Source organism: Vipera ursinii (assembly GCF_947247035.1).
Source record: "Vipera ursinii genome assembly, chromosome: 6".
Taxonomy (NCBI): Eukaryota; Metazoa; Chordata; class Lepidosauria; order Squamata; family Viperidae; genus Vipera; species Vipera ursinii.
Genome location: NC_139515.1, coordinates 71,312,105 through 71,339,377, shown reverse-complemented (window position 1 = coordinate 71,339,377; position 27,273 = coordinate 71,312,105). Strand labels below are relative to the sequence as shown.

At 40.9% G+C, this 27,273-nt stretch overlaps 1 protein-coding gene across 1 annotated transcript in view; it reads right to left on the bottom strand.

Annotated features, from left to right (window-relative positions):
* The window catches only part of DGKI (diacylglycerol kinase iota), a gene marked incomplete at both ends in the record, with an annotated part of 275,825 nt that extends 249,817 nt beyond the window's left edge, over nucleotides 1–26,008 (bottom strand). Inside the window, one exon of the mRNA XM_083365474.1 lies at nucleotides 25,794–26,008. Within this exon, the coding sequence (XP_083221600.1) occupies nucleotides 25,794–26,008 (215 nt within the window). The remainder of the gene's footprint in view (nucleotides 1–25,793) is intronic.
* Nucleotides 26,009–27,273: the final 1,265 nt, after the last annotated feature.

Genomic DNA, 27,273 nt, shown 5'->3' with positions numbered 1-27,273 from the left:
GTCGGTGCTGGAGGTGAGTGGAAAAGACACCAACACTAACCCACCACCCTGAAAATAAGACCTGGTGCCTCTTTTGGAGGCAAAAAAAAGTCCAGGTCTTATTTTCAGGGAAACTCAGTACTTGCAATGACGAAGTAGTTCCTTGTTGGGCTTTGAATTCCACGTGACTAAGAGTTTTAAAAATAGACATCAGCACCTTGAATTGGACTTAGAAATGGAAAGGAAGTTGATATAATTCTTTAAAGTTGCCACAGTATAACATCAACTTGCCATTTCAATCTGACTTAGTCTGTTTAAATTCTGACGTCTGCTACTTCAAGCCATATTCTGAAATAGCCTCTTATACATGATTGCCATAATCAGGGATGGCTGTAACTTTATTCTTATAAGTATACATACATAGAAAAGTAAATTTTAAAATATACTTATAATAAGTCAAAACAAATGAAAGACATTCTATATATCTGAGCCACTAATAGTAATATTGGATCAAGCAGTATATAGTATGTAAAAACAGGTCTGTGATTTCAAAGGTAAATGAATATTGATTTCTCATTCACACATGAAAATGACACACTGGATTCAAGTTGTTCAGTTCTGGAATCAATCTTGAGGTTATAAACAGAAATACTATATTGCCATGAATCTATACTGTAAAGCCAATCCAAAGAAGTACTGTATTTCATAACACTACTGTGCACATTTCTAAAAAGATGAAGCAATGTCCTGGAAGATGTGGGAATATAGCACTTCTATAGTATTCATTAAAGCAGCAATATCTTTTTTCAGACTTCTGCAACAAAAGAATGAAACAGCTATCCTAATGAGTCTACTCATTAAAAAGTAATCACATATTTGCCTAAGATCTCGGGGGTGAGGGGGGTTCTGCTAAGCTGCAATAGTGGATTGAAAAAGGAGTAAAATCTTCCAAGTTGAATTGGACTCTTGAAGCCATAGCTAAGTCTGATGGGTTTTCTACACAATCTAACAGAAGTGGTTGCCGTTGCCTTCTGGGATATTTTATTCTCAGTCTAGTCTATAACCCTGGTCATTTCTGGTAGTTTCCCATTCAAATTCTAATCTGGTCTAGTCTTGCTGAGCTTCTCAAACTGAATTCGAAGACGAGGTCTAGAGAGCGGTTGGAGATCCAGCCGATCCGAATCCGACCGATTGCAGTTAAGAACCTTTATAAGGTCTTATCTTGCGGTGATAAGGACGGCGAGGTCTAACTACTTTGCCGCCCTTATCGCGTCCGCAGATAATCGCCTGGCCGCCCTGTTTAGGGTGACTCGCTCCCTCCTTAACCAGGAGGTGAGAGAGGATCCCTTGCAGGGACGAGCCGAGGAGTTTAGTCATCATCTGGCGGACAAAATCGCTCGGATCCGGACCGGCTTGGACTCTGACTGGGCAGAGTCTAATGTGGAGGAATCAGGCGGTCTTGAGCACGTTATCTGGAATGAGTTCGACCCTGTTTCCCCTGATGATGTGGACAGGATCATGGGGAGACTGAGCACCACCACCTGTTTGTTGGATCCGTGCCCCTCCTGGCTAGCTTATGCGGCTCGGGAGGGAACACGAGGCTGGTTCCATGCAGTAATAACTGCTTCCTTGAAGGAGGGTGTCTTTCCTGCCGCCTTGAAGGAGGCAGTGGTGAGACCCCTTCTCAAGAAGCCTGCTTTGGACCCGGCTGTTTTAAACAACTACCGTCCAGTCTCCAACCTTCGCTTTCTGGCGAAGGTTGTTGAGAGTGTGGTGGCGCATCAGCTCCCTCTGTTCCTGGAGGAAACTGATTATCTGGACCCGTACCAATCGGGCTTCAGGCCCGGACACAGCACGGAGACGGCATTGGTCGCGCTGGTGAATGATCTCTGGAGGGCTAGGGACAGGGGTTGCTCCTCTGTCCTGGTACTATTAGATCTCTCAGCGGCGTTCGATACCATCGACCATGGTATCTTACTGCGGCGTCTCAGGGGGCTGGGAGTGGGAGGCACCGTTTTACGGTGGTTCTCCTCCTACCTCCAGGGCCGCTCGCAGTCGGTGTTGACAGGAGGGCAGAGATCCGCCCCGAGGTCTCTCATTTGTGGAGTCCCTCAGGGGTCGGTTCTCTCGCCTCTCCTGTTCAACATCTATATGAAGCCGCTGGGCGAGATCATTCGTGGTTTTGGGGTGGGGTATCATCAGTACGCTGATGATACCCAACTTTTTCTTTCCACCCCGAACCAACCCAGTGATGCCCTCTCCGTGATGTCCCGATGCCTGGAGGCGGTTCAGGTCTGGATGGGGAGAAACAGGCTTCGTCTCAATCCCGCCAAGACTGAGTGGCTGTGCATATCGGCATCTCGGGTTAACCAAGTTATTCCATCCTTAATGATGGGGGGTGAGGTGTTACCCCCCGTCGATAGGGCTCGCAACTTGGGCGTCCTCCTGGATTCACGGCTCAATTTTGAAGACCATATAGGAGCTGTGACCAGGGGGGCTTTTGCCCAGGTTCGCCTGGTGCGCCAGTTGCGTCCCTATCTGGACCGAGACGCCCTACGCACAGTTACTCATGCGCTTGTGACCTCCCGTTTGGACTACTGTAACGCTCTCTACATGGGGCTGCCCTTGAAGACCACTCGGAGGCTTCAACTGGTGCAGAATGCGGCCGCGCGAGTTGTAATGGGGGTTTCCCGATACTCCCATGTAACACCTCTACTCCGTGAGCTGCATTGGCTTCCGGTTGCCCTCCGGGTGAAATTCAAGGTGCTGGTTATCACCTATAAAGCCCTACATGGCCTGGGTCCGGGATATCTGAGGGAACACCTGCTGCCGGCATCAAATGCCCTTCGCCCAGTGCGCTCCCACAGGGAGGGTCTGCTCAGGGTCCCGCCGGTAAGAGACTGCCGGCGGGTGACACCCAGGGATAGGGCCTTCTCGGTGGGAGCGCCTGCCCTCTGGAACCAGCTGCCGGTGGAGCTGAGAACTGCCCCCGACCTTCGATCATTCCGCCGGGGCCTGAAGACCTGGCTCTTCGAGCTCTCGGGCCCAGACTGAGGAGGAATTTTTAATTTGGGGTTCTTTTTAACTGACTACAGGGTTAATTTAATATTTTTTAATTTGGTTCTTAATTTTTGTATTCTGGATTTTTAATTCCCTGTAAACCGCCCTGAGTCCTCAGGGAATAGGGCGGTATATAAATATAACTAAATAAATAAATAAATAAATAAATTCAATGAGCTGCTATTACTTAATTGAGTCCAATACTGTATTTCGTTAGTCAGCCACTAGAATTGCAACAGTAAAGTAGACATCTATGTAAATTGATATAATAAATGAGCAAATATATTAATCCAATAAAATAGTATTCCATTTGTATTTCCATCTCTACATAATTTTTTCAGCCCAGTTCTAACTTCAAATGGTTGGTAAAAAAATATTCATGTCCTTATGTAAGTCAAGTGTAGACAGGGCTATTTCTTCTGTCCCATTCCCGTTCTTTACTATCTGATCTATTCTAAAGTTCTGTTGATTCTTTAAAGTGGGGTTGAAGATATTGCAGGGAGTTAGTTCATGGAAGAGAACTTGCAATAAATCAGGCTTTTCTGACTTTTATTCCACTTTTGTAAATAGACGGCATGAGATCTCAGAACGTTTTGTCAGTGAAAGGATACCACTGGATGCCAGGCCTGTGCAAATCATTTAGAAGCACGTTGTTTAAGAGAGTGGCCTTTATCGATGTGTGTCTCAAAGACATGAAGCACAGGCAACCACTCAAAAGCTCATACAACTGCCAGAAGCCCTTCTTACCAGCTATCTTTGGACACCCAAAATACTATAGTGGAAGGAAGATTTCAGATGCCTGCAGCTGCTCCAATGAGTAGATCAAAAAACAAAAAAGGCCTAATACACAGTTGAATTCCCATCAGGCAGAATTTCAAGGGACCGTACCTCTGAAACGTGCAATCATCATAAATAAAAACCATTGACAATTTAATCCTCCATGGTTTAGTCTAATACTCTGTTAAAGATGTCCAAATTTGGCAGCTATCAATCCACCTTGTGATACCAAATTCCAGAAGATCAACAGTTGCTGAGAATTGCTTAGAAATATATTTTCTGTCCTGTAATACATGTTCTAGTTCAACAAGAATAGTGGTTCTTAAACTGGGGTAATGGAGCAATTTGCAATTGCTTGTTTGTGAGTCAAGGATCCAATTTGGACCACTGCTGCCAAGACACCTGGGTAAAAACATCAGAATCTGACGTGAGGAGGGAGACAAAATGGCATCATTTGAGACTGGGAAAAAGGGTCATTGGATCGAACAGTTTAAGAACCACTGAACTAGAATAACAATTTTCCCCCTTTTGTAGTCTTGGGGAAGGAAATAGATTTTAAAAAAATTTCACTTCCACTTTCCTTTGTTTCTGAGGAGCTTTGCAATATCAATTACGGTAAGTCTAATATTCCTCTTGCAATTTTCCAGTTACATCAATTAAATCAAATACAGTAACGATGACATCATTGCATCTTGTATTTCCATTAGATTCTGGATATTCTTGCCATTAAAGTTCAGGATTATCTTCTTTATTGTCATGAGTCTCACAAAATCCTAGTTCTAGAATCAGTCTTTCCTTTCTATCTTCCTAACAAATGTTACATTCTGAAGTCTCCAAATCCCTCTGAGTACATCAAAATATCTAGGCACAAAAATACCCTTTGTGGAGCACTTGAGCTGATTAGTGTAATTGACCTAATGAATTCTTCCTGCTGAGACAAAGCAAAATGAACACAGCTCAATATAATATGAACACCCTCTGTATGCTTTTTTTCTTGGACATTTTATTATAATTTGTCAGAGGAGCCTCCTATGATGACCCAGCAAAACACGAAAACAGCTAAGGTAATTATAGGCTTGCTCTTTCTTAACTTGGTTTATGTTTTTAATATCTGGCAGCCTTGTAACTCCAGGATGCACTGAATTTATAGTAAGTAAAAAACACTGGTCAGTTAGTGAATTTAAAAAAAACATAGCAAATGATCAGTATTCAATGGTTCTTCACCCCTGGATCTTCCAAAGAATCCACATCAATCAGGGCTCATTACAGTCCACAGTTTTTGGCTGAGGTTTGGCAGTCTTTCCTATCAAAGACTAGAGATTTCCTTATTTATTTGATTATGGACGCTTTAAAAGTCAGGTATTGTATTTGTTTCTCTATCTGTCAATTATGAGCCGTCGTGGTGTAGCGGTTAAAATGCAGTACTGAAGGCTACTTCTGATGACTGCTGGCTACCAGCAGTTCGGCATTTCGATTCTCACCGACTCAAGCTTGACTCAGCCTTCCATCTTTCCGAGGTTGGTAAACAGATGACCCAGATTGTTGGGGGCAATATGCTGACTCTGTAAACTGCTTAGAGAGGGCTGTAAAGCACCGTGAAGCGATATAAAAGTCTAAGTGCTATTGCTGTTGCTACTCTAAAGCCATAATCCTAAATACAAATAATACAGTACATAAGACCTACCAGTCTTTGACACCAGACTTTAAAGATGGTCTCTCCCCTTTCAAAGTCTCATCTCTGCAATTTGCTCTTCATCGATATCTTATTCATTGGAGAGCCAGTATGAAAGTTAAAGCAAGACCCCAAGAGTTTGCCGGTAACTGATGTCAGTTTTGTCAACAATCAACAACTGCTCAGTTTCAAGGCCATGAAACGTCAAGCACAGAGTTCGTTGAAGGGCAATGGTTTTGTATAAGAGGGAACTGCATTCTCACACTAACAGAGGGGAATCAACCATTTTGTATGGCTTCCTACTAGTTTGCAATAGTCATTCTTTTCAAGTCATAGAATATCAAGTATCTGAGAGAGTTTATCAAATCTGAGCTTAGCAATATAGGGTCATGGTTTGATATTTGGACGGGAAAGATCAAATCCACATTCATTTTAGGAAATTCAGTGGATGTCCTTGAGCCAGCCAGTGGATTTGTTCACATGATATAGTTTCCCTTTTATTTTATTGTTATGACTGTCAATATTGTAACTCTCAATAAATTATCTAGTAAGAGGGCTCTAATAATAACTTCATCAGTTTATTTTCAGAACCTATATTTCGAAAGATTTATATGAACTGAAGAGAAACCAGGTATTCAGAACCCATATTTCAATGTATTAGGAGGATTGGCTGGAGTTGTGTATATGTTTATAGGAGTGGTGGTGGCACATTGGTTAGAATACAGTATTGCAGTCTGGAATTTGATCCTGACTGGCTCAAGGTTAACACAGCCCTCCATCCTTCCGAGGTCAGTAAAATGAGAACCTAGATTGCTGGGGGCAATACGCTGACATTGTAAACTGCTTAGAGTGTGTTGTAAAGCATGATAGGGTGGTATACAAGTCTAAGTGCTATTACTATGTATCTATTTTTGCAAGCAGGTGAAACTAAGAACTCATATGTTTTGCAGCAAATACTAGATAGGTTGTGCAATGCAAAAGGGAATGTGAACCTAAATAAATATTGTATTCAACAACACTGTAATTAAATAGAAAAGGCAGAATGAATGACTTCCAGTTATAAATAAATGGCAAAAAACAACAACAAATCAAATAAATAAATTTGTGTATTCTGGTAGATTTTTTAGTAAAGATGGCAAATGGTTAAATGTTAAATTTGCAGATACTGGCAGAAAAATAAAGGGGTAGTATGTGTCTGGAATTAATGTTTGTTGAAAGGTTCAAAATTGTCTATGCATAAAGGATATAAGAATGCTTCCGCACACTTTTTTACATGGAAGTAAGTCAAATGCAATGCAAGTGGAATACCTAAATGGTTTTGGTAAAACAAGAAAAGATAAGTTCAAGAATGAATAGTTGTTGAATGAATGTGGATTGCATACAAAAGCAGAATGTAGATGTGGCTTGTCCACATAGACCAGCGTTTCTCAGCCTTGTCAATTTTAAGTTGTGTGGACTTCAAATGCTAGCATTCCCTAGGCAACATGCTGACACAGACACTGTCACTGGCATAGAGAGAGCAAAGAATATGGATTAAATAGCAAAATGGATATATGAAAAAATTACGTGGGCTGAAATGAAGGTAAGATTGGGAAAGCTGCAGTGTGATGGAATTGCTAATGTCCTCAAAGAAAGGTGAGATATTTAAAGAACAAAAACAACTGTATGATGTAGCTTATATTTGCAGGGGAAGAAGGATGGTTTGTGAGGTCAAAGGTGAATAGGTGTAATGAGCTCACTTGATATAAATGAGATTTAATTAGACATCTTTCCTTGCTACCAATTTCGGTTGCTTACTACTTCTTATTATTTCTGTGCTATGCATAATATTGCTTATTCTGAAAGGGAAGCATGTGTGGAAGGTCGAGAGTTCAATTTTAGGTACCAGCAGATGTTTCTCTCCTAGGGCACAAAGAAAAAACATCTGCTGTGAACTCCACATGGCATCAGGAAGGACATCTGGCCAGTAAACGCTCAGCGTCATCCAGTATCCCCAACTCTACCCCGAATTAAGAGATTACAGGGTGATAAAAAGGGAGTATTCAATCTAATATAACAAAAATGGTGGTTGGGCAGAATAATGTATTATATGAACAGGAAAAGTGAGTCTTATCTATTAGCCCCAAATTTCTTTGGGGCTAAAATAATCCCTCCTAGTCAATCTGGAGGGTTTATTGATTCTGCTAGCTCTGTGACAGAGAAAAGCAGCATTATAGCTCTGTAACCATTTTGGTCCCCTAAACCCAACAGGGAGGATAAGAATCAGAAATAGGCAAGGGATGAACATGGTCTCTGTGGCCCAGGGGTCATGCAGAGGACCGCATGCACTGAAAACAGTATTGGCAGTGATCAAAGCTTCATCCCTTTTTATGAGCATACAATGCATGTGATGCCCATTAAAACTAGAGGACAGCTTTAATTGCCCAGTTGCCCTCTACATTTTGACATCCTAAGTCCTTTGCTCAGCCTGATTATGATGACATGTGCCAGGGATTTTTTTCCCTGCTTCATGAAAACGCTAAAAAATTAAAATTTAGGAAACAGGAAAAGGTCTGAGAACTTCCCAATATTTTTTTGCACTGGAAAAGCGAAAAACAGATGACAGATCAATTCATACTGCTTTTATACTGCTGGCACATAGAGGCCAGTAAATTAGACAGGGGATGAGATAACTCAATCACTTGAAACATCAAATGAGGATGGTCAAGATGGCAGTCACAAATGACCAATTTTTATGTATGTTTTACATATGATGTACATGGAATGGGGACAGGGCTTTTATTGTATGGTCATGGCAAAAAAAGAGAGAGAGAGAAAAAGGAAGGAAGGAAGGAAGGAAGGAAGGAAGGAAGGAAGGAAGGAAGGAAGGAAGGAAGGAAGGAAGGAAGATTATGCCATTTTTTGCTTCTGGAGAAAAGATGGAATATAGATCTAACAAACAGTGAAATGAACAATAAATGAAAGAAATTCATTTGTTAAGTAAATCCTACACAGTGACTGGGGCATGTCTCATGGTGACCCATTATATGGTTTGGTTCATTTTAGTGTTGTGGTTGTAAATTATGTTTTATGACTTTATATGCAAAGACTGCCAGTTATACTTTATTCAATAAGCCACTGTGAACCCAGCCACTACAATGACTGGAAGCTCATTGAAATAAATCTTGAAATAAATAAAAGCCAGTTCCTGAAAAATCTCAAGTCTGTTTCTCTTTTAAATGAGATGAGTTTTGCTTAAATTTACTTAATTATGTAATAGAGATTTAAACTCTTGAAAACACATCTTGCCAAGCCTCTGATTAAGAGATGCCAGGACCCTCTTTGGTGAATTGAGTAGAATGCTGCATTCAATTCTCACGTCTCCGTGGTCAGACGCCAAAGGCTCACGGAGCGCTGTTACCTTCCCACTGTAGTGGTCTCTATTTTTCTACTTGCATTTTTTTAATGTGCTTTCGAACTGCTAGGTTGGCAGAAGCTGGGACGAGTAACAGGCGCTCAGCTCACTCTGTTACGCGGCACTCGGGATTTGACCCGCCAAACTGCTGACCTTCTGATAGACAAGCTCAGCATCCTAACGCACTGAGACACCGCATCCCACTATATATATACAGCATATATATGTGTGTGTGTGTGTATATGTATGTGTGTTTAAAAAAGAACAAACAGCCACTACCACAATATACATACATATATATATATATATATATATGGATCCTTGGTTTTTCGGGTTTTTCCCCACGTAGAACTAGAGGTGTAGGCGCAACGTTTCGACGGAATCCCATCCGTCATCATCAGGCTTTAGCTTCCTTCTTCTGGGAGAAGCATGTGGCTGTTTGTTCCTCTTTTTTAAACTGCCAGAGGGGGTGTGTTCTGTGGAGGTGTGCTCTGATTGGGTAGGGGACCAAGTGTGTTCTGATTGGGTGGGAGTGTGTTTTGAATGGTGGGTGTGTTCTGATTGGGTGGGGGGGTGTTCTGAGTGGATGGGCTGGTCTCAGCTGCCAGCTCCAGACCTGAGCTGGTGAGTTGTGCTGCTTTTGTTCGGCTTCGTGTTTGTGGTGGTGCCATGTTTTTATAGTGGGTGTCAGTTTGCTTATTGTGTGGTTTGGAGGGGTTTAAAGTGGCTGATGTTGCAGCTGTAGTTAGGTTTCTGTTTTGTGGTTGTGTGTCTTTATCGTTGTGGGTTCGGATTTGCTTTTTGAATGGTTGTGTGGTGGTGATGTCATGTGATGTTATCATGAGTTTGGGTCTGGTATCATTCTTGGTGGTTGGGCCTCGTCTGTCAATCAAGGCGGGTTTCCAAATGGCTGGTAGACGACAGGTATCATCTCGTTTATTCATGCTGTGGGGGCGTTTTTCTATCTCAATGGCTTCTCTGATTATTCTGTTGTTAAAATGTTCAATTTTGGCGATAGTTTTGGTTTTTTTAAAATCAATTTCATGTCCCGTGGCTTCAAAGTGTTGGACCAGGGATGAAGTTTGTTCTCCCTTTCTGAGTGAGTTTTTGTGCTCTTCAATGCGTGCACTTATTCTTCTGTTGGTCTGTCCGATGTATGTGGTGGGGCAGGTGGTGCATGGGATTTCGTATACTCCTTGGTTTTCTAACCCAATTATGTCCTTGGGGTTTCTTAGGATGGTGGATATTTTTCTGTCTGTGTAGAATGCTGTTTTGATGTTGTGTTTTTGGAGGACCTTGCTGATTCTGTCTGTGGTCCCTTTTAAGTATGGGAGGAGGGCTTTGCCATTTTCTTGTTCTCTGTCTTGGGTTTTTGTGGGTGTCTCTCTTCGGATTAAGTTGGTAATCGTGTTTCTTTGGAATCCATTGGCTGTTAGTACATTAGTGAGAGTGTGTAGTTCGGTTTTTAGGTGTTGTTCGTCAGCTAGGTGTTTTGTTCTGGAGATGAGTGTCTTGGCTACGGAGTTGATCTGTGCTGGGTGGTGGTGTGAGAGTGCGTTCAGATAGCGGTTTGTGTGTGTTTTTTTATGGTAGATAGTGTGTCCTAGGGAGCCGTCTTTGATTGGCACTTTGATTGGCACTGTCAAGAAGCCTTGACAGCTATCCTAAATAAATACAACCCCCCAAAACACATCCTAGATCTGACCAACCACTGCCTATCTAACACATACTTCATCTACAATGGACAAAGATACAAACAAATGGAAGGAGCACCCATGGGATCACCCCTCTCACCTGTCATCGCAAACCTCTACATTGAACACTTTGAAACCCTCGCTCTAGAAAAATCCAACCACAAACCCAAACTCTGGCTCAGATACGTAGATGACACCTTCGTAATCTGGCCACACGGCAAAGAAAAACTGGATGACTTCCTCATACACCTCAATAGCCTACACCCCAAAATACAATTCACCATGGAAACAGAAGCTAACAATCAACTTCCCTTCCTTGATGTCTTAGTCTACAAGAAATCCAACGGCTTTATCAGAACACACTTGGTCCCCTACCCAATCAGAGCACACCTCCACAGAACACACCCCCTCTGGCAGTTTAAAAAAGAGGAACAAACAGCCACATGCTTCTCCCAGAAGAAGGAAGCTAAAGCCTGATGATGACGGATGGGATTCCGTCGAAACGTTGCGCCTACACCTCTAGTTCTACGCGGGGAAAAACCCGAAAAACCAAGGATCCACATACAGGCACCCGCGAAAACCTCAGAAAACATATATATATATATATATATATATATATATATATATATATATATATATATATATATATATATATATATATATATATATATATATATATATATATATATATATATATATATATACACATATACACACACACACACACAAGCACATAACATGATTACAATAGTTTACAAAGTGTCCTGTTTTGCATCTGTCTTCTTTTTCATTTATTTAATTGTCTAAAACAAAAAAAATACTTTTCAAAGGATAACATACTGATAAGAGGACAAAGAAAATTGCTAAAGTTATGCAATTAATGCTCAGTACACCTTTGAGCTTAATGGTAAAATCTCTACTATATAGTTATTTATGAATGATAAAAGAAAGAAGAAATTAAGAAAACAAATAAGTGGTGGTTCTCATTTCCCCTTCTTTGCAACCTAACTGATTTACAGTGTTCATAAGCACAGACTTAGGAACCATACTCTAAATGTTTGTAGTATGTCTTCTTTTGACAAAGACCACAGAATGCAAGTGGTGCTAAAAAATAATCAGCGTTATAGACTTGGTAATATCCTCTCCTCTTGCTAGTTAAGGATATTATCTAATGACTACATGAAGTTATTGCATAAACAACTTGTAGAAGAACAGTTATCTCAGAACTGTGGAATACAGATCTGGATAAAATTCTTTACAGTTAAATTCAATAGTTTTTCAGAAAGGTGAAAGAAATTAAGATGTGCCTAGGACAAAAACACTTCAAAAATTCAGCTTAAGAATTCTATGGCTGAGCTCATACATAATGCTAAGACATGCCTTAGTTGTGGTTTACTGAATAAACTACAGTTAGCTGAGTTTCAACTTCATGTTGGCTAAAGTGTAGTCACAACCAGGACCAGCTCGTTCAACATGGTCAGAGTAGTTTAGATCTGGTCTTATCCTGAAGATCTTACTGCCAGTCTCCATTTATGCACAAGGGCATAAATCAAGTGGTTTGCAGAACCATATTGTAGGAGATGACCAGGCTGAGCCTGAGGGAAGGGTCAAACACATCATCAATCATGAATCCCTTCCCATCCACAAGAGATCTAAATCCAGCCCACCTTGAATTCCTTCTAACCTTATCTACCACCAATTTTCTTTGGCTGTTAGTAGTTCACATTCCTGTAGAGAGCTTAAGCCTGCAATAAATCTTTATACCCTTTTGAACCACCTGGATCTCCTAATACGCTTGACACACATATGTTTCATCCTTTGTCCTCCTCCAGATACCTATATAAGTTAGTCAATTTCTTTCTTTCTTTAGTTGCCTAATTAGGTTCTGTCCAGCCTCATTAGCAAATTCATAAATGCCTAATTCAGTAATAGTAAGATTCTTGAGTACAAAATTATCTCAAATCTCAGCAATTATAGATTTTTTTTAATTAGCTATATAATAACTAGCCATTTGGTGGAAAGAAATGTTCCCAGATGGTTTGAGAAAGATTCTAATTATAGTTCTATGATGGGGTGTGTGTGGGGGGGGAGTTCATTTGGCTATAGCTGATTGTTTTTAAGAGCCATATTGTATTTAAGGTTTTTAGAACTTCTGATCATTTTCCATTCCATCTGCATGGATTCTTTTGGTCCAGAACTAGATTTATAAAAAATCAAATTAGATCATTTCTATAGCAACAATTCTCAAGTAGGCAAGATCTAATTTGAAACCCTCCTGCTGCCGCATTTCCCTTTGAGACTCTAATGGTGACATCAGTCTGGGGGGGGGATATTCTTAATCCCTGTTTTTTGTAACACCCCAGTATAGAACTGAAAGGATTATTCCCACAAAGAAGAAATTACAAATACTCTAAGAATAATTGCAGATTAATTTACGTGTAATAAAATGTGCTTGAATATCGCATACAGATTGAGCCTGACATTTCCTTAGAGGTGAACCAGTTTAAGTACTGAATTCAAAACATTTTTTGTTCTTATCATGTGTGCATGATTGAGATAAACATTATCTTTTAAAGCTGTAATAGTGAGTGTAGGTGTCACACAAGTGTTAGTAACTTAATAATATTTTCTTTAAAAAGGAAGGGGGGAAATCAAGTGGTAGAGAAAACAGTGATAGGCCCCAGAGAAACTGCCTGACACTATAGAACCCATAATGAAGAAATTTAAAAGTAAACCACTGCTTATTCATGAGTCTTAATACTGAGTTTCTTTCTATCTTCCTTTTCATAGAAAAAGTCAGATGGGAAAGTAGGCATGAATAGTGCTCAGTATATTCATTGAGCCAATATCACCCAGGTAGTATCTTGACTAAGATACTGCTAGAAAAACAACAAGATAATATAAACATATCATTAAACAGCAAACCTTTTTCATTATTTTGCAAACAACTACTTAGCAAAGACTCAGTACAATGCAGAAGTCTGTCAGCAACTCAATACATTTAATTGATTTGATATTACCAGGCACAACACACCTTTTGCTTCAATGAAAAGTGGCAACAAAGCAGTTTCTGAATCAAATTGCTTTGACTGTCTTTCACATTATGCATCAAGACTATCTCCCATCTCTTGCTATACTTCTACTGCAGAGATTCGCAGGGAGGAATACATTACCCGGATTGTGTGCCACCTTGCCATGGCTCAAACAACAGGACTGTTTGCAACCAGGCAGTTCAATTTAATAGAACCAGAAGACAGGTCCCTTAGGATCAATAAGCCTTAGGAAGAGAGTTCCTGTCTAGATCTTTTGAATAGTTCATTTGCAAGAAGTGCATAACAAATAAGAAAGAAGGGGTGGGAGAAATCATACTTGGCTCACAACTCTACAGAGCTGTCCTGAATTCATAAATAAGGAATTTTAATAGTTGTATATGAAGTAGAATAGAAATTCACAGGGGCCAGGCTTATGGTGAGACAAAATAAAGCAGACATGCACAAAAAATGTACTTAAAACACCTTCTCATCTTTGCCAACGTTCATATCCAAAGGCTTGCTTGTAGAGATGGGAAGCAGAAATGCAATTAAAAACACAGCTCCAATTTCTAATTGTTGTTATCCTGGACATATGGATGACTGCTGCCTGCTCTGTGCTCAGGAAATTATCATTGTTTCTTTACTGCTACATGATATCACTTACATCCTAGTATTTCACATGCAAAAACTAATTTTTTAAAATATATATACATACTGTATAGATAGCATGGAAGACAGCAGGTAGTCATATTGGGTTCACCATTGTGCCTATAGACAGTTCTTGTGGCACACACCAAGCTCCCCATTCCATCTGCTATTTTTATATTTAAAAAGAAATGTGTTAGATTATAATCAGGGGAAGCTAGTAAGCTGAAAAGCGAAGAAGCTCCACCATTCAATATTATCCAGGTTTAAATCAGCCCTTCAAGATAGACCACATCAGAAAACAAACACCATGTGAAAGGCTAGAATTCTTCTTTATTGACAAGACTATAATAACAGATTTAAAAGCCTGACAAAAGCCTGTTTCCTTCCCTTCCTCTCATAACACAGAGAATCAAGTTGGACCCATTGAGTTTCTTTCTAACTCCTTCCTGTTTTCCGGGCCTAAGTTTCTGCTTTCCTAATGGCTGCCATACATTCTGTTCAAGTTCATTTGCATGTTTCTTAACACATTACCCATACCGGATTGCAAAAATCCGGTTGACTAGCAGATGGCAGCAGATACAGTCAAATCCTTACTCTTGTCTGCCATCTGGTGGTCATCTGGATTCCAGCAGCTCAGATCTGATAGCCGTAATGTTATCTGTATTTGTGGCCAGTAATTTGCCCCATTGAGGTAAAAGTAGCCTTGCTTAACAACCGTTCAATGTTACAACAGCCTTCCAAAAAGATACTTATCTCAAAGTTTACAACTGCCACATACACACACAGAGTCATGTAATCACATTTCAGACGCTTGGCAATCAGCTTACAAATTAAATTAAACTATTACATTTATGATTGATTACAACATTCTGTGGTCATGTGACTGGACTTGCGACATTTTTGCCATTTTCCAGCAGAAACACTCATTAGATATGCTGTATTCTTAATAACTTAATAACCATGGTGACTTGCTTTATGACAATAATAAATATGGTTTTAAAATCAAGCCTGGTCATGTAGTGCTTCGTCTTACAACTGCAGTGACTTAGAACCAACATTCTGGGGTCCATTGTTGTTGTGAATCAAGGATTACATGTAGTTCCTTGACATTCAAGGGATGTTTAGGAGCTAGAACCTACTAAGCCCTTCTGTAGGTTAAGTTCTGAGAAAAAGGGAGGAGTTCACAGATTTTCGTTCTTCTCACATTTTTCTGATCCTTTCTTCCTTTCTTTCCCCTTCTTTTTCCATTTACCACTTTTTTTTCTTCCTAGCATTTTCATGAAAGTGCAGGGCCTGCTTAAGTGATTAAATTCCTTTGCAGGAACCCAAACTATTTTCCAGGAAGTTTTTTCTTCTTACTTCTTATCCACAGGTAAACATAAATGAGTGTTATTTGCTAAAAGCCAGCATACATAATACATGCAGAGAGCAGCCCCAAGCCAACCATTTGAAAGCTATAAAGGTACATTTGAATGATTGTTCTAGGGTTCTTACTGCCTCTGCCAGCAATTCTGATAGACCTTCCTGTACACGATGTGGTTATTTACATTTGAAAATGCATCACGGCACCACCCTTTTTAAACTAGTAATTGTAAATAAATGAGCATGAAGGGATTGGTGGGAGGAATTTCATCTTTGTAATGCTGTTAAGGGCAAATATATGTATTTAGACTGAGGCATGTATTGAGTCTGATATAAGTGCCAGAAAGGGAAAAATCCCTAAGGGATAAGTATGTTCTAAAAGAAATTAAGATGCAGAAATCAAGAAGTATGGAAACAGGGTTTTTTCCCTGTTTCCCAACCTCTCTGCAGGTTGGCAAGTCAAGAAGAACTAATAATAAACCTCTAGAAGTTGTTATTTAAAGGTGGCTCTACATGTCTTCTGTATCTAAGATATGAATGCCCACACACTGGGAAAGAAGATGAGTAACAGCTGCCATTCTTCCCTCTCCCCATATACACATATTTCTTACTGGATCTAAATATACAATTCAGTTCTGTGCCTGCTTTTGCTCTTCAACACAAGAAAACATATTGGCACAAGAGAGCTAAATACAGAGATGTACTGAGCTGCCTTCATAGTCAGATTAACCACCCTGGTTCCATTATTCCAACTAGCAGGGGGCCCTTCACACCAAACAGAAACATCATTAATAGAGGTGGAAAATAGGAGCTTTCCAAAGAAACAGACAAAGAAAATGGGTTAGAATCTCAGAAGATATTTAATGTTGTGCTGTTGTTCCACATTTAGTAGAAAAGAGGTTCCAGAAGCTGGCTAAGGACCTAGTGTGTTTGTGCAATGAGCATTTGAAGCCGCTATAAGCATATAATAAAGAGTGTTATGATATTAGGAAGTGTGTAGTGTTCAAGATAATTGAGAAATAAAGGAATTAGAATTAGAATTAGAACAATAGAGATGAAAAGGACCCTGTAGCCCAACCCCCCACCCAAGCAGAAGACACTACATCATTTCTGACAGATGGCAGTCCAGACTCTTCTTGAAAGCTTCCAGTGATGAAACTCCCACAACATCTGGAGTCAAATTGTTCCATTGGTTGATTGTTTTCACTGTCAAAAAATTTCTCCTTATTTCTAGGTTGAATCTTTCCTTGATCAGGAAAGTCAATTGCATTTCAAACTTCATTCATGGATAAGTCAACATACTATAGTTCTTGGGAAAAATATGAAATAGCATGCCATTGCTTTCTTCCATTTTTTTTTCTTATTTTAGTGTACACCCCTGAATTTTCCTGTATAGTACTCTTAAGTACTAATGAAGACCAACTCTACTTAGCTTTTGGAGTTTGTAAGTTCCGGTTTATCTCCCAGACTCAGTCCATTCTACAGACTCTGCTCTGGAAAACCAGACTTAATTGTGAAAGAATATGTTCATCTGGCATGTCCATAAAGATGCTGGGTGTTGGGAATAATATCAGCCTCTAAAATGGATTGATCTAAAAGAGGAATACACAAGCTGACCCTATCTACAATCTTGGTATAGCCCTCAGAGCCATTTCCAAAGCTGCTGTTGACTCTTAAATGAGAATAGTTATTAGTTGTATGGAAAATGGTCATATTTATTGCATGTGTTTAATTTCATTTTTAAAAACATTCAGAACAGCTCACAGCATGTTACTCAAAAGCTATGTACAGCTCCTGGTCCAAAAAAGGTTGTATGTCTTTGGCAATACCTTTGTAAGATTTTGTTGGTGTGCAATTATTCCACTTCTTAACAGTCTCTTTCCTTGAATCACTGGCCTCAATTAAAATTAATATTTATGCTGAGGCTGTCTTGTCAGAAGCAAGCAGCAATGAGCTTTGGTTAATATTTGGCCCAATACATATTTTTGCTTGGCACTTAGGTTTGTTTTGTGGCCTGGGACTAAGGATACTGATGGGTAGATGGACATGTATTTATGATTCTATTTGTATGGCCAAATCAATAGTTAACGAGTTTTTATCTTTAGGTTTCTTATAGCATACTCAGGTGCAAATTTGACTGTCTATCCCAGAAGGCTGATGGACACTTTTCCAACACTTTTTGTGGACCTCCTTGTGGAGTTAACAAGAAATGATAAGGTCACTTCATGAGGGAATAAGCAAGACTCTCTGGACCCCAAAGCAATCTGCTCAAGTGGACAAACTGGTCTCATCCCAACATTGGTCATCAGTAGAAGAGTTAATAACTTGAGGAAGTGGCACGCAGATCATTGCTAGAGAGGTACAGCCACAGTGGCAACTCAGAAAAAATATCTACAAAGTGAACAAACTAGCAGTTTGTGGGATAACAGTTCTGGGATGCAAAAATCCAGACAACCAATGGACAGCAGTAAAAGGTTAGTTTTTGTATCACTTTGCTGCCATCTTCTGGGCACCCTAGTCAGTATACATTAAGGGTGTCTACTGTGCCTGCCTATAGTTAGCTGCCTTAGAGAAAGTCCTCTGGGCACGTCATGCTTACAATAGGCCATGACCAGCTTTGTTTTCTTAGTCAAAGAATGGAGGTCTGACTAAGAATTGATGTGCTTGCAAATTAGCAAGATATCTTCAATCCCGTCCTTGACCGTATTTATATACATCTATGTATATTTTGGACACTCAAGGCAATGCTTTCACCATTAGCAAAAGATTAATTTAAAACATAATAGAATCCTTTTAGTTAAGAATCCTATTTTAATTTTAGTCTGAATTGTAGTGGCAGTGAAGAAATGTGTCCTCTCTACTGCCTGTGTCATCTCAATGTTGTCCAACTGAAGAGTTGTTTACCCGGGAAATCAGCTCTTTGGGATGGGGAGACCCCCTAGAGTTACTGCAGAATAAAATAAAAATAAACCACCCAGAGTCCCTTGGCATCTTGACAGCATATAAATTTAAATATTAATAATGATAATGCTGAAAATGAAGGAGGAGGAATGCCAGTGGAACCTTTTGATTCCATTGGTCCAGCCTGATAGGTTTAAAGCCAAGACCCATGCAAAGAACTCTCAGGCCTGACTGAGGCTTTGGGCAGTAGTAGAACAGGTAGTGCTGCTGGGGCCTCTACAGCAGTAATTCTGATTCAAAAGATAGTCCCACTTTTTTTTAAAAGGGGGGTTACCTGGCAGAGTTGCATTGAAATAATTGGATCATCAGTAAATGGATTAGCTCCATCTAAGCATCTGAATACAGCCAGAGCTTTAGAACAAAGCTACAGGGAGTAGCCGAGCCAAGATACTAAATATTAAAGAAAATACTATTCCAATATTCTTGCCTGGCACAAAGAATAGGATGGTAGCCCTTCCCATTCCTTTTTGAAATGCTGACTGAATAGGTAATTGACCATTTCTTTGAACACGGATCATAGAACATAATTCTTTCCCTGACTTTTCTTTTCCTTTCCCTCCTTAACTGTGCTATTTTTAGTACTGTGGGGTTGCTTAGATGACACATTACAGATTAAAGACTCTCTCCTCCAACTTTTTACAAAGTAACTGCAAGGTGACTATTAATGAGAACAATATTATAGCTAATGCTCAAACAATATAGCAGAGAGCACTCATGGGGGGGAAGGGTCCAGCTGGAACTATGAGTGAAGACATGGAGTCTACTTTCCCTTTTCTTCATACTGGACTGCCAATAAAGAGTAGGGGACAAACCTGATCATTGCAAACAAAAGATAGGTTCATAGGTGCATGCCAAATGTAGCTTTAGCCTTTTGTGTTTACCAAAAACTTTATTCTTGCTTGGAAATGCAAGGAAGTACAGAATCCCCTTTCATTTTAATACTTTAAAGGCTGTGGCTAAAGACAGTGACATACAAGTTCATAATCTACACAGCATTCTGCTTTTTCATTGCATCCTTACCTGGAAAACCAAAGCCACCTGTTGATGTCTCTACTTTCAATTCATTACTACTAGAAAATCTGACATCAATCTTCAGGGTAATTATTAAAAAGAAAGAAAGAAAGAAACAGGTTAGACCAGCAGGCAACAGCTGTAATAGAAATCTTCTGGAGCACGGGTGTCAAACTCACCGCATCACGTGACGTGTCGCGACATATCGGGACTTTTTTTGCATTGCCAGACCTGGGGTGAGTGCGGCCTCCATATGATGCAACCGGGCCACGGGCTGGCAGTTTGACACCCCTGTTCTGGAGTGATGGTCACACAGCTGAGAATTAATCACTCTGGAACTGTCTAACAGTGAAATTGTGGGGTCTTTTTTACAAAGTCAAAAGAAATAGCCCATGATGTACATGGAGTCAGGCTGCTGGGGACGCTATATTTCAGAAAGCTCTGTGAGCCTTTCAAAGCTGCTTTAGAAATGTCTTTTTTACACTTCTGGACACAACAGAATCTGACTGGATTGACAACCATCCAAACTTTGAAATACTTTCTCTAGGTTTCAGTATTTTCCAGCAGTGGAAAACTATAGGACCCGGTTAACTATTGCTAGTATTTCCTATGCAAGTGTTCCATTTGTAATTCATTGAGCAAATAATCTTTGCAACTAAGCAGAATCTGCAAAGATTGGAAAGAATAAAGTGAAATGAAATAAACACAGATAGGACTTGTGTGTATCATAAGCCAACAGCTATGAAAAAATAACAGTCTACCAAAATATGTGAAGGATATCATTTCCTTCATTTCAAAAAGAGTTTATTTTTCTCCACATTTTGTTGTTGTTGTTAGTTGCGAAGTCGTGTCCGACCCATCGCGACCCTATGGACAATGTTCCTCCAGGCCTTCCTGTCCTCTACCATCTTCTGGAGTCCATCTAAGCTCACGCCTACTGCTTCAGTGACTCCATCCAGCCACCTCATTCTCTGTCGTCCCCTTCTTCTATTGCCCTCAATCTTTCCCAGCATTAGGCTCTTCTCCAGTGAGTCCTTCCTTCTCATTAGGTGGCCAAAGTATTTGAGTTTTAGCTTCAGGATCTGGCCTTCTAAAGAGCAGTCAGGGTTGATCTCCTCTAGGACTGACCGGTTTGATCGCCTTGCAGTCCAAGGAACTCGCAGGAGTCTTCTCCAGCACCATAGTTCAAAGGCTTCAATTCTTTGGCGCTCAGCCTTTCTTATGGTCCAGCTTTCACTGCCATACATTGCAACTGGGAAGACCATAGCCTTGACTATACGGATTTTTGTTGACAGGGTGATGTCTCTGCTTTTTAGTGTGCTGTCTAGATTTGCCATGGCTTTCCTCCCAAGGAGCAAGCGTCTTTTAATTTCTTGGCTACAGTCCCCATCTGCAGTGATCTTGGAGCCAAGGAAAATAAAATCTGTCACTACCTCCATTTCTTCCCCATCTATTTGCCAGGAATTGAGAGGGCCAGATGCCATGATCTTGGTTTTCTTAATGTTTAGTTTCAACCCAAGTTTTGCACTCTCCTTCTTCACCCGCAACACCAGGCTCTTTAGTTCTTCTTCACTTTCTGCCATTAGAGTGGTATCATCTGCATATCTTAGGTTGTTGATGTTTCTTCCGGCAATCTTAATTCCAACTTTTGATTCATCTAGCCCTGCCTTTCTCATGATGTGCTCTGCATATAAGTTAAATAGGCAAGGCGACAGTATACAGCCTTGCCGGACTCCTTTCCCAATTTTGAACCAATCAGTGGTTCCGTGTCCAGTTCTCACTGTTGCTTCTTGGCCCGCATATAGATTTCTCAAGAGACAAATAAGATGGTCTGGTATGCCCATCTCTTTAAGGACTTGCCACAGTTTGTTATGATCCACACAATCAAAGGCTTTAGCATAGTCAATGAAGCAGAAGTAGATGTTTTTCTGGAACTCTCTAGCTTTCTCCATGATCCAGCGTATGTTAGCAATTTGATCTCTAGTTCCTCTGCCTCTTCGAAATCCTGCCTGTACTTCTGGTAGTTCTCGATCCACATACTGCTGGAGTCTAGCTTGTAGAATTTTAAGCATAACTTTACTAGCATGAGAAATGAGTGCAATGGTGCGATAGTTTGAACATTCTTTGGCACTGCCTTTCTTTGGAATTGGAATGTAAACTGATCTTTTCCAATCCTGTGGCCACTGTTGAGTTTTCCAAATTTGCTGGCAAATTGAGTGTAGCACTTTTACTGCATCGTCTTTTAAGATTTTGAATAGCTCAGCTGGAATACTGTCACCTCCACTAGCTTTGTTGTTGCTCAGCTTTTCTAAGGCCCACTTCACTTCACATTCTAGGATGTCTGGCTCGAGGTCAGTGACCACCTCATTGTGATTATCAGGGACGTTAAGCTCATTCTTGTATAATTCTTCTGTGTAATTTTGCCACCTCTTCTTAATCTCTTCTGCCTCTGTTAGGTCCCTGCCATTTTGGTCCTTTATCATGCCCATTTTTGCATGAAACGTTCCTTTCATCTCTCCAATTTTCTTGAAAAGATCTCTGGTCCTCCCTATTCTATTGTTTTCTTCTATTTCTTTGCATTGTTCATTTAAGAAGGCATTCTTATCTCTTCTAGCTATTCTTTGGAATTCTGCATTCAATTGGGCATATCTTTCTTTTTCTCCCTTGCCTTTCGCTTCCCTCCTTTCCTCAGCTATTTGCAAAGCTTCCTCAGACAGCCATTTTGCTTTCTTGCATTTCTTTTTCTTTGGGATGGTTTTGGTTGCTACCTGTTGTACAATGTTGCGAACCTCTGTCCATAGTTCTTCAGGCACTCTGTCTATCAGATCTAATTCCTTAAATCTATTTGTCACCTCTACTGTATATTCAACAGGAATATGATTTAATTCATACCTGACTGGCCTAGCGCTTTTCCCTACTTTCTTTAATTTAAGCCTAAACTTTGCAACAAGAAGCTCATGGTCTGAGCCACAGTCAGCTCCTGGTCTTGTTTTTACTGACTGTATAGAGCTTCTCCATCTTTGGCTGCAGAGCATATAGTCAATCTGATTTCTGTGTTGACCGTCTGGTGATGTCCATGTGTAAAGCCGTCTCTTGGGTTGTTGGAAAAGAGTGTTTGCTATGACCATCGTATTCTGTTGACAAAATTCTATCAGCCTGTGCCCTGCTTCATTTTGTACTCCAAGGCCAAACTTGCCTGTTATTCCAGTTATCTTTTGGCTTCCTACTTTAGCATTCCAATCCCCCATGATGATAAGGACATCATTTCTGGGTGTTAGTTCTATAAGGTGCTGTAGGGCTTCATAGAACCGGTCAATTTCATCCTCTTCAGCACTGGTGGTTGGGGCATAGACTTGGACTACTGTGATATTGAATGGTTTGCCTTGGATTCGAACTGAGATCATTCTGTCATTTTGAGGATTGTATCCCAGTATTGCTTTTCCTATTTTTTTATTGACTATGAAGGCTACTCCATTTCTTCTGAGGGATTCTTGCCCACAGTAGTATACCTGATGGTCATCTGAATTAAATTCACCCATTCCTGTCCATTTTAGTTCGCTGATACCTAAGATGTCAATGTTTAGTCTTGTCATCTCTTGTTTGACCACGTCCAGCTTTCCTTGATTCATGGATCTTACATTCCAGGTTCCTATGGAGAAAAAATCTTTACAGCATCGGACTTTCCTTTCACCACCAGACATATCCACAGCTGAGCGTCCTTTCGGCTTTGGCCCAGTCGCTTCATTCTTTCTGGCGCTACTAGTACTAGCCCTCTGCTCTTCCCCAGTAGCATGTTGGACGCCTTCCGACCTGAGGGGCTCATCTTCCAGCGTCATATCGTTTTGCCTTTTGGTACTGTCCATAGGGTTTTCATGGCAAAGATACTGGAGTGGGTTGCCATTTCCTTCTCCAGTGGATCACGTTTTGTCAGAACTCTCTGCTATGACCTGTCCGTCTTGGGTGGCCCTGCACGGCATAGCCCATAGCTTCATTGAATTACGCAAGCCCCTTCGCCACGACAAGGCAGTAATCCATGAAGGGATTACTCCACATTTACCTTTTTTTAAATTAAGAAAGCTTTTATGTCCAGATAAAAAAAGTTAGAATGATGGTGGTTTGAGTTAACCGCTTTTGTTTCTTTTGTATTAATTTCACTCATATTACTTTCATACCATTTTTGTGCCCCTATAAATTGATTCTTTACTTGAAGATATTTGGAGCCTCTTTACCTTGCATCCCTATGCATTCCATTTAGTTTTTTCAGTTGTATGGATGAAAGAGGGACTACCAAGAACTGATATCCATAAAAGAACATTTTCTGGACAGAGCTTCCAGCATACAATCCAAAAGCATTGTTGAATTATTTTCTTTTTCCTCTGCTCATTTTTTTTTGAGGATAGCAGAGTTGATTTAAAAAAAAACTACATGAAACTCACAAACACAAGGCAACAATAATAAGACCTCTGTAAAATCCCATTTTGGAATCAAGAAAATTGCACGATGCCTGCCTGACTGTCTGTAGGAACCTGGGTATATGGAGCACCAGAGAGGTGAGTTTCAGCCATAGCTTTCAGAACATAGCTTTATATGGCTCCAAGCTGGCCTTGCAATCAACACAGATCTAATTTTTTTAAAAAAATTTGCAAACAGAAATTAGAATCTAGTGGCTTAGTAGAGAAAACGGAAGCAAACAGTTTTAAAATACACACAGTCATGCATTTTACCAAGTAACTGAATTTCGCTGACCTCTGATTCAGCTTGATCTTCAGTTGTTAAACAGAAGATGCAGATACATAATGTAGCTATCAACTGGATTTATACTGAGACTTACATAATGATTCACTGGGGTGCTGAAAATGGATAGGAACACTTGTTCTTTGGAAGACTCCTGAAGCCTTCAACAGTCGTCAGTGCTACCCGAAATAAGTGTTTTCCAGGGAAATACTGCACCAGCTCTCCATGCCAGTAATCAATATTAGTTTCAGCTTGTTTTCTTCTTTTTAGTTCAAGCATCAGGGCTCCAAAATAACAAGATTTCCTGGGCAAGCAGTTAACTGTTTTGAACTCCCCCTAATCCTAAAGTCTATATGCACAGACAATTTTCACCTGAAGCTTTGCTTGTTTGAAGAAAGATCATAAACAAGATCAGGATTTATTTTTTTCATGGTAAAGGAGATGCTATCCTCAGCCTCATCTCTGACATGGCTTGCAATTTTATTCTGACAAGTGTAACTCCCAAAGCCTATAGGTCATATTTGATTTCAAGGGATACAAAATTACCTTTCTGTGCAATGTTAACCCTTTCAGAGCTACCCAGTATTTTAGGCGTTTTCTATGATGGCTCAGTCTCTCACAAACGTATGTACTTCCACTATTCTATCAAGAACCGTGATGACATCACACATTATCAAAATCATTATCACCGCAAAGGATAGGTCTGTGTAAAGGAATGCACACTCCTTTGCAGCACTACTTTAAATAGCATTATTATCGATCATCTCACTTTCATATTAAACAAAAAGGAATACAAGATCTGGGGTAACAGCTGCTTTTCTGATTGCATGCATAATGACTTTACACAGAAACATACATTACATACTACATTCTGTTCTTAATAAACTGGCTTTAGTTGTAAAATATCTCTCAGGGCAAGCATACCTGCTTCTGATGTGATTGTTGACTAGACGGGGAAGGGAAATGGTCAGATTTTATTAAAACATGCCCCCCCACACCCAATGAAAAGCAACCCGGATAGTTGTCCAAGCTAATTATCATATACTCAAGAACAGGAGTCCTGGTTGTCAAAGAATGGAAATGCATCATTTGGATCCTTTTTCTTCTCAATCCTCACACACACACACATCCCGCGCCGCCAAACCCCCCCCCCCCATGTTTTGCGACTGAATTCAAAGTGAAATTATCTCCTTAGCTTGCTTTTCACATCATAGGCAGCCTGGAAGTGAAGGGAGGGAAAGAAATCACACCATCCCAACTGGAAGAGCACTTCGGTAAGAGAGATGGTGGGGGATATGCAAAGCCCACAACACCGGGAGGGACAGACAGGAGACTTCGTGAGCGCTCTCACCCCAAAGAACTTCCAACGCTGATCATAGAGCAGGAAAAGGAGGCGCCCTACTCACCAGGTGGGCCAAAGTACCCCCAGAGAACCAAAAAACCCTCCCCTTTTGGCTTTCTTCACCCACCTGTAAGACACCTGTTTCCTGAAGGTTAAACTCTTCAGCTTCTCTTCCAGAGAGTCCTCCTTCTGACCGGTTAGTCCAGGCACCTCTGGGTCGGCCCCCGTGGCGGGAGCGCTGCGAGGGTCCCCGCCGCCTTCGGCCCCACGGCACGTGCTGCCGCCGGGACCGCTGCCTCCTGCAGCCCCCTTCTCCTCCCCGGCTGCTGAAGCAGGGTTCATAGCGGTGCTGAAAGGACAGCAGCCCGGCGGAGAAAGAAAGCGCCGGGAACTAGCCCAGCAGATCGGCTTGAGCCGGGGACAGAGGCCGGGCGGCGGGCGGCTGCTGCCGTCGCAGCCAGAATGAAGCCCCTTCGACGAGCCGCCGGTCCAAGCGGCTGCAAATGGCAGCCCCTTCCCGCAGCATCCATCGGCGGCTGCACTGGCTGCAGCGGGGCATTGTGGGAAACTCCCTACCTCCCAACCACCCACCCACCCACCCCCTTTGGCCAATCAGAGCCTCCTCCCCTCTCGCTGCTCCTCCTGCCACGCCCTCTTTAAGAGGAGAGCAGCGGCGGCAGCAGCTACACCTTTAGATCTGGCTAGAAGCCCCTTTGTGGCAAGTGAGAGGGGAGCAGGAGAGGCCTCCCCTCCCTTGGGTTCTGCAGAAAGATGTGTATGAGAGTCCCAGGTCTGTAGAGGGGACAAGTATAAGTTGCTTCAGCATATTTAGCAGGGTCTAAAAAAAAAAGCAACTGTTGTGTTGTTGTTGTTTTTAAAAAAATTGTAACTATCATTGTGGGACACAGGAAGGTGATTTGAAACTATCCGAGCTAAAGAAAAATTAAGAAAAAGCGAGGAGGAAAAAAAGTTCTGCCGAAGATTTTCCATCATTAGCTCATGATGAGGTTGGTGCGTGAGTTGGGTATCCTGTAAAGTAAACAAATAAAGCACATAAACAATTTTACTTTGCAAGGAAGACATTGGAGGAGTGAGAAGATAACACCTGCTTGCCAGTCTTCAACTAGCACCAAATCAAAATTTCTCCCTTCAAGATATTCCCTTGTCTGGTGGGATAGTGGAATGGTGAAGGAACAGTCTAGCAGGATACAAGGAGCTGAGATGAAATCTACAAGCTCACCAGATGCACTTCTAACTTTTCCCAAGATATACTCTTCCCCTCGACAAATGCTTTCATTACAATAAAAACATGGAGTCTGGCTAACAAATATAGATATTGGAGGTGTCGCTATAAATATTTCCTTCTCTTTGGTCTCTGTTCTCTTAATGGCTGTGCAGAACTTTGGATTTAGTTTCCAGTAGGTGCTTCAGAGCACTTGGTTACAATGAAATATAGCACCTACCTGTTAGTTTCTAAGGTTGCCCGATTATTTTCCAGAATGAGTGGCTGTCCTCTGAAGTATCTATATATATTATTTGTTAAACTGAGGGAACTCAGAATATTTAGGCCTGAGCAAAAATACTGAAGAGGTTTTGCAGGATCCAGT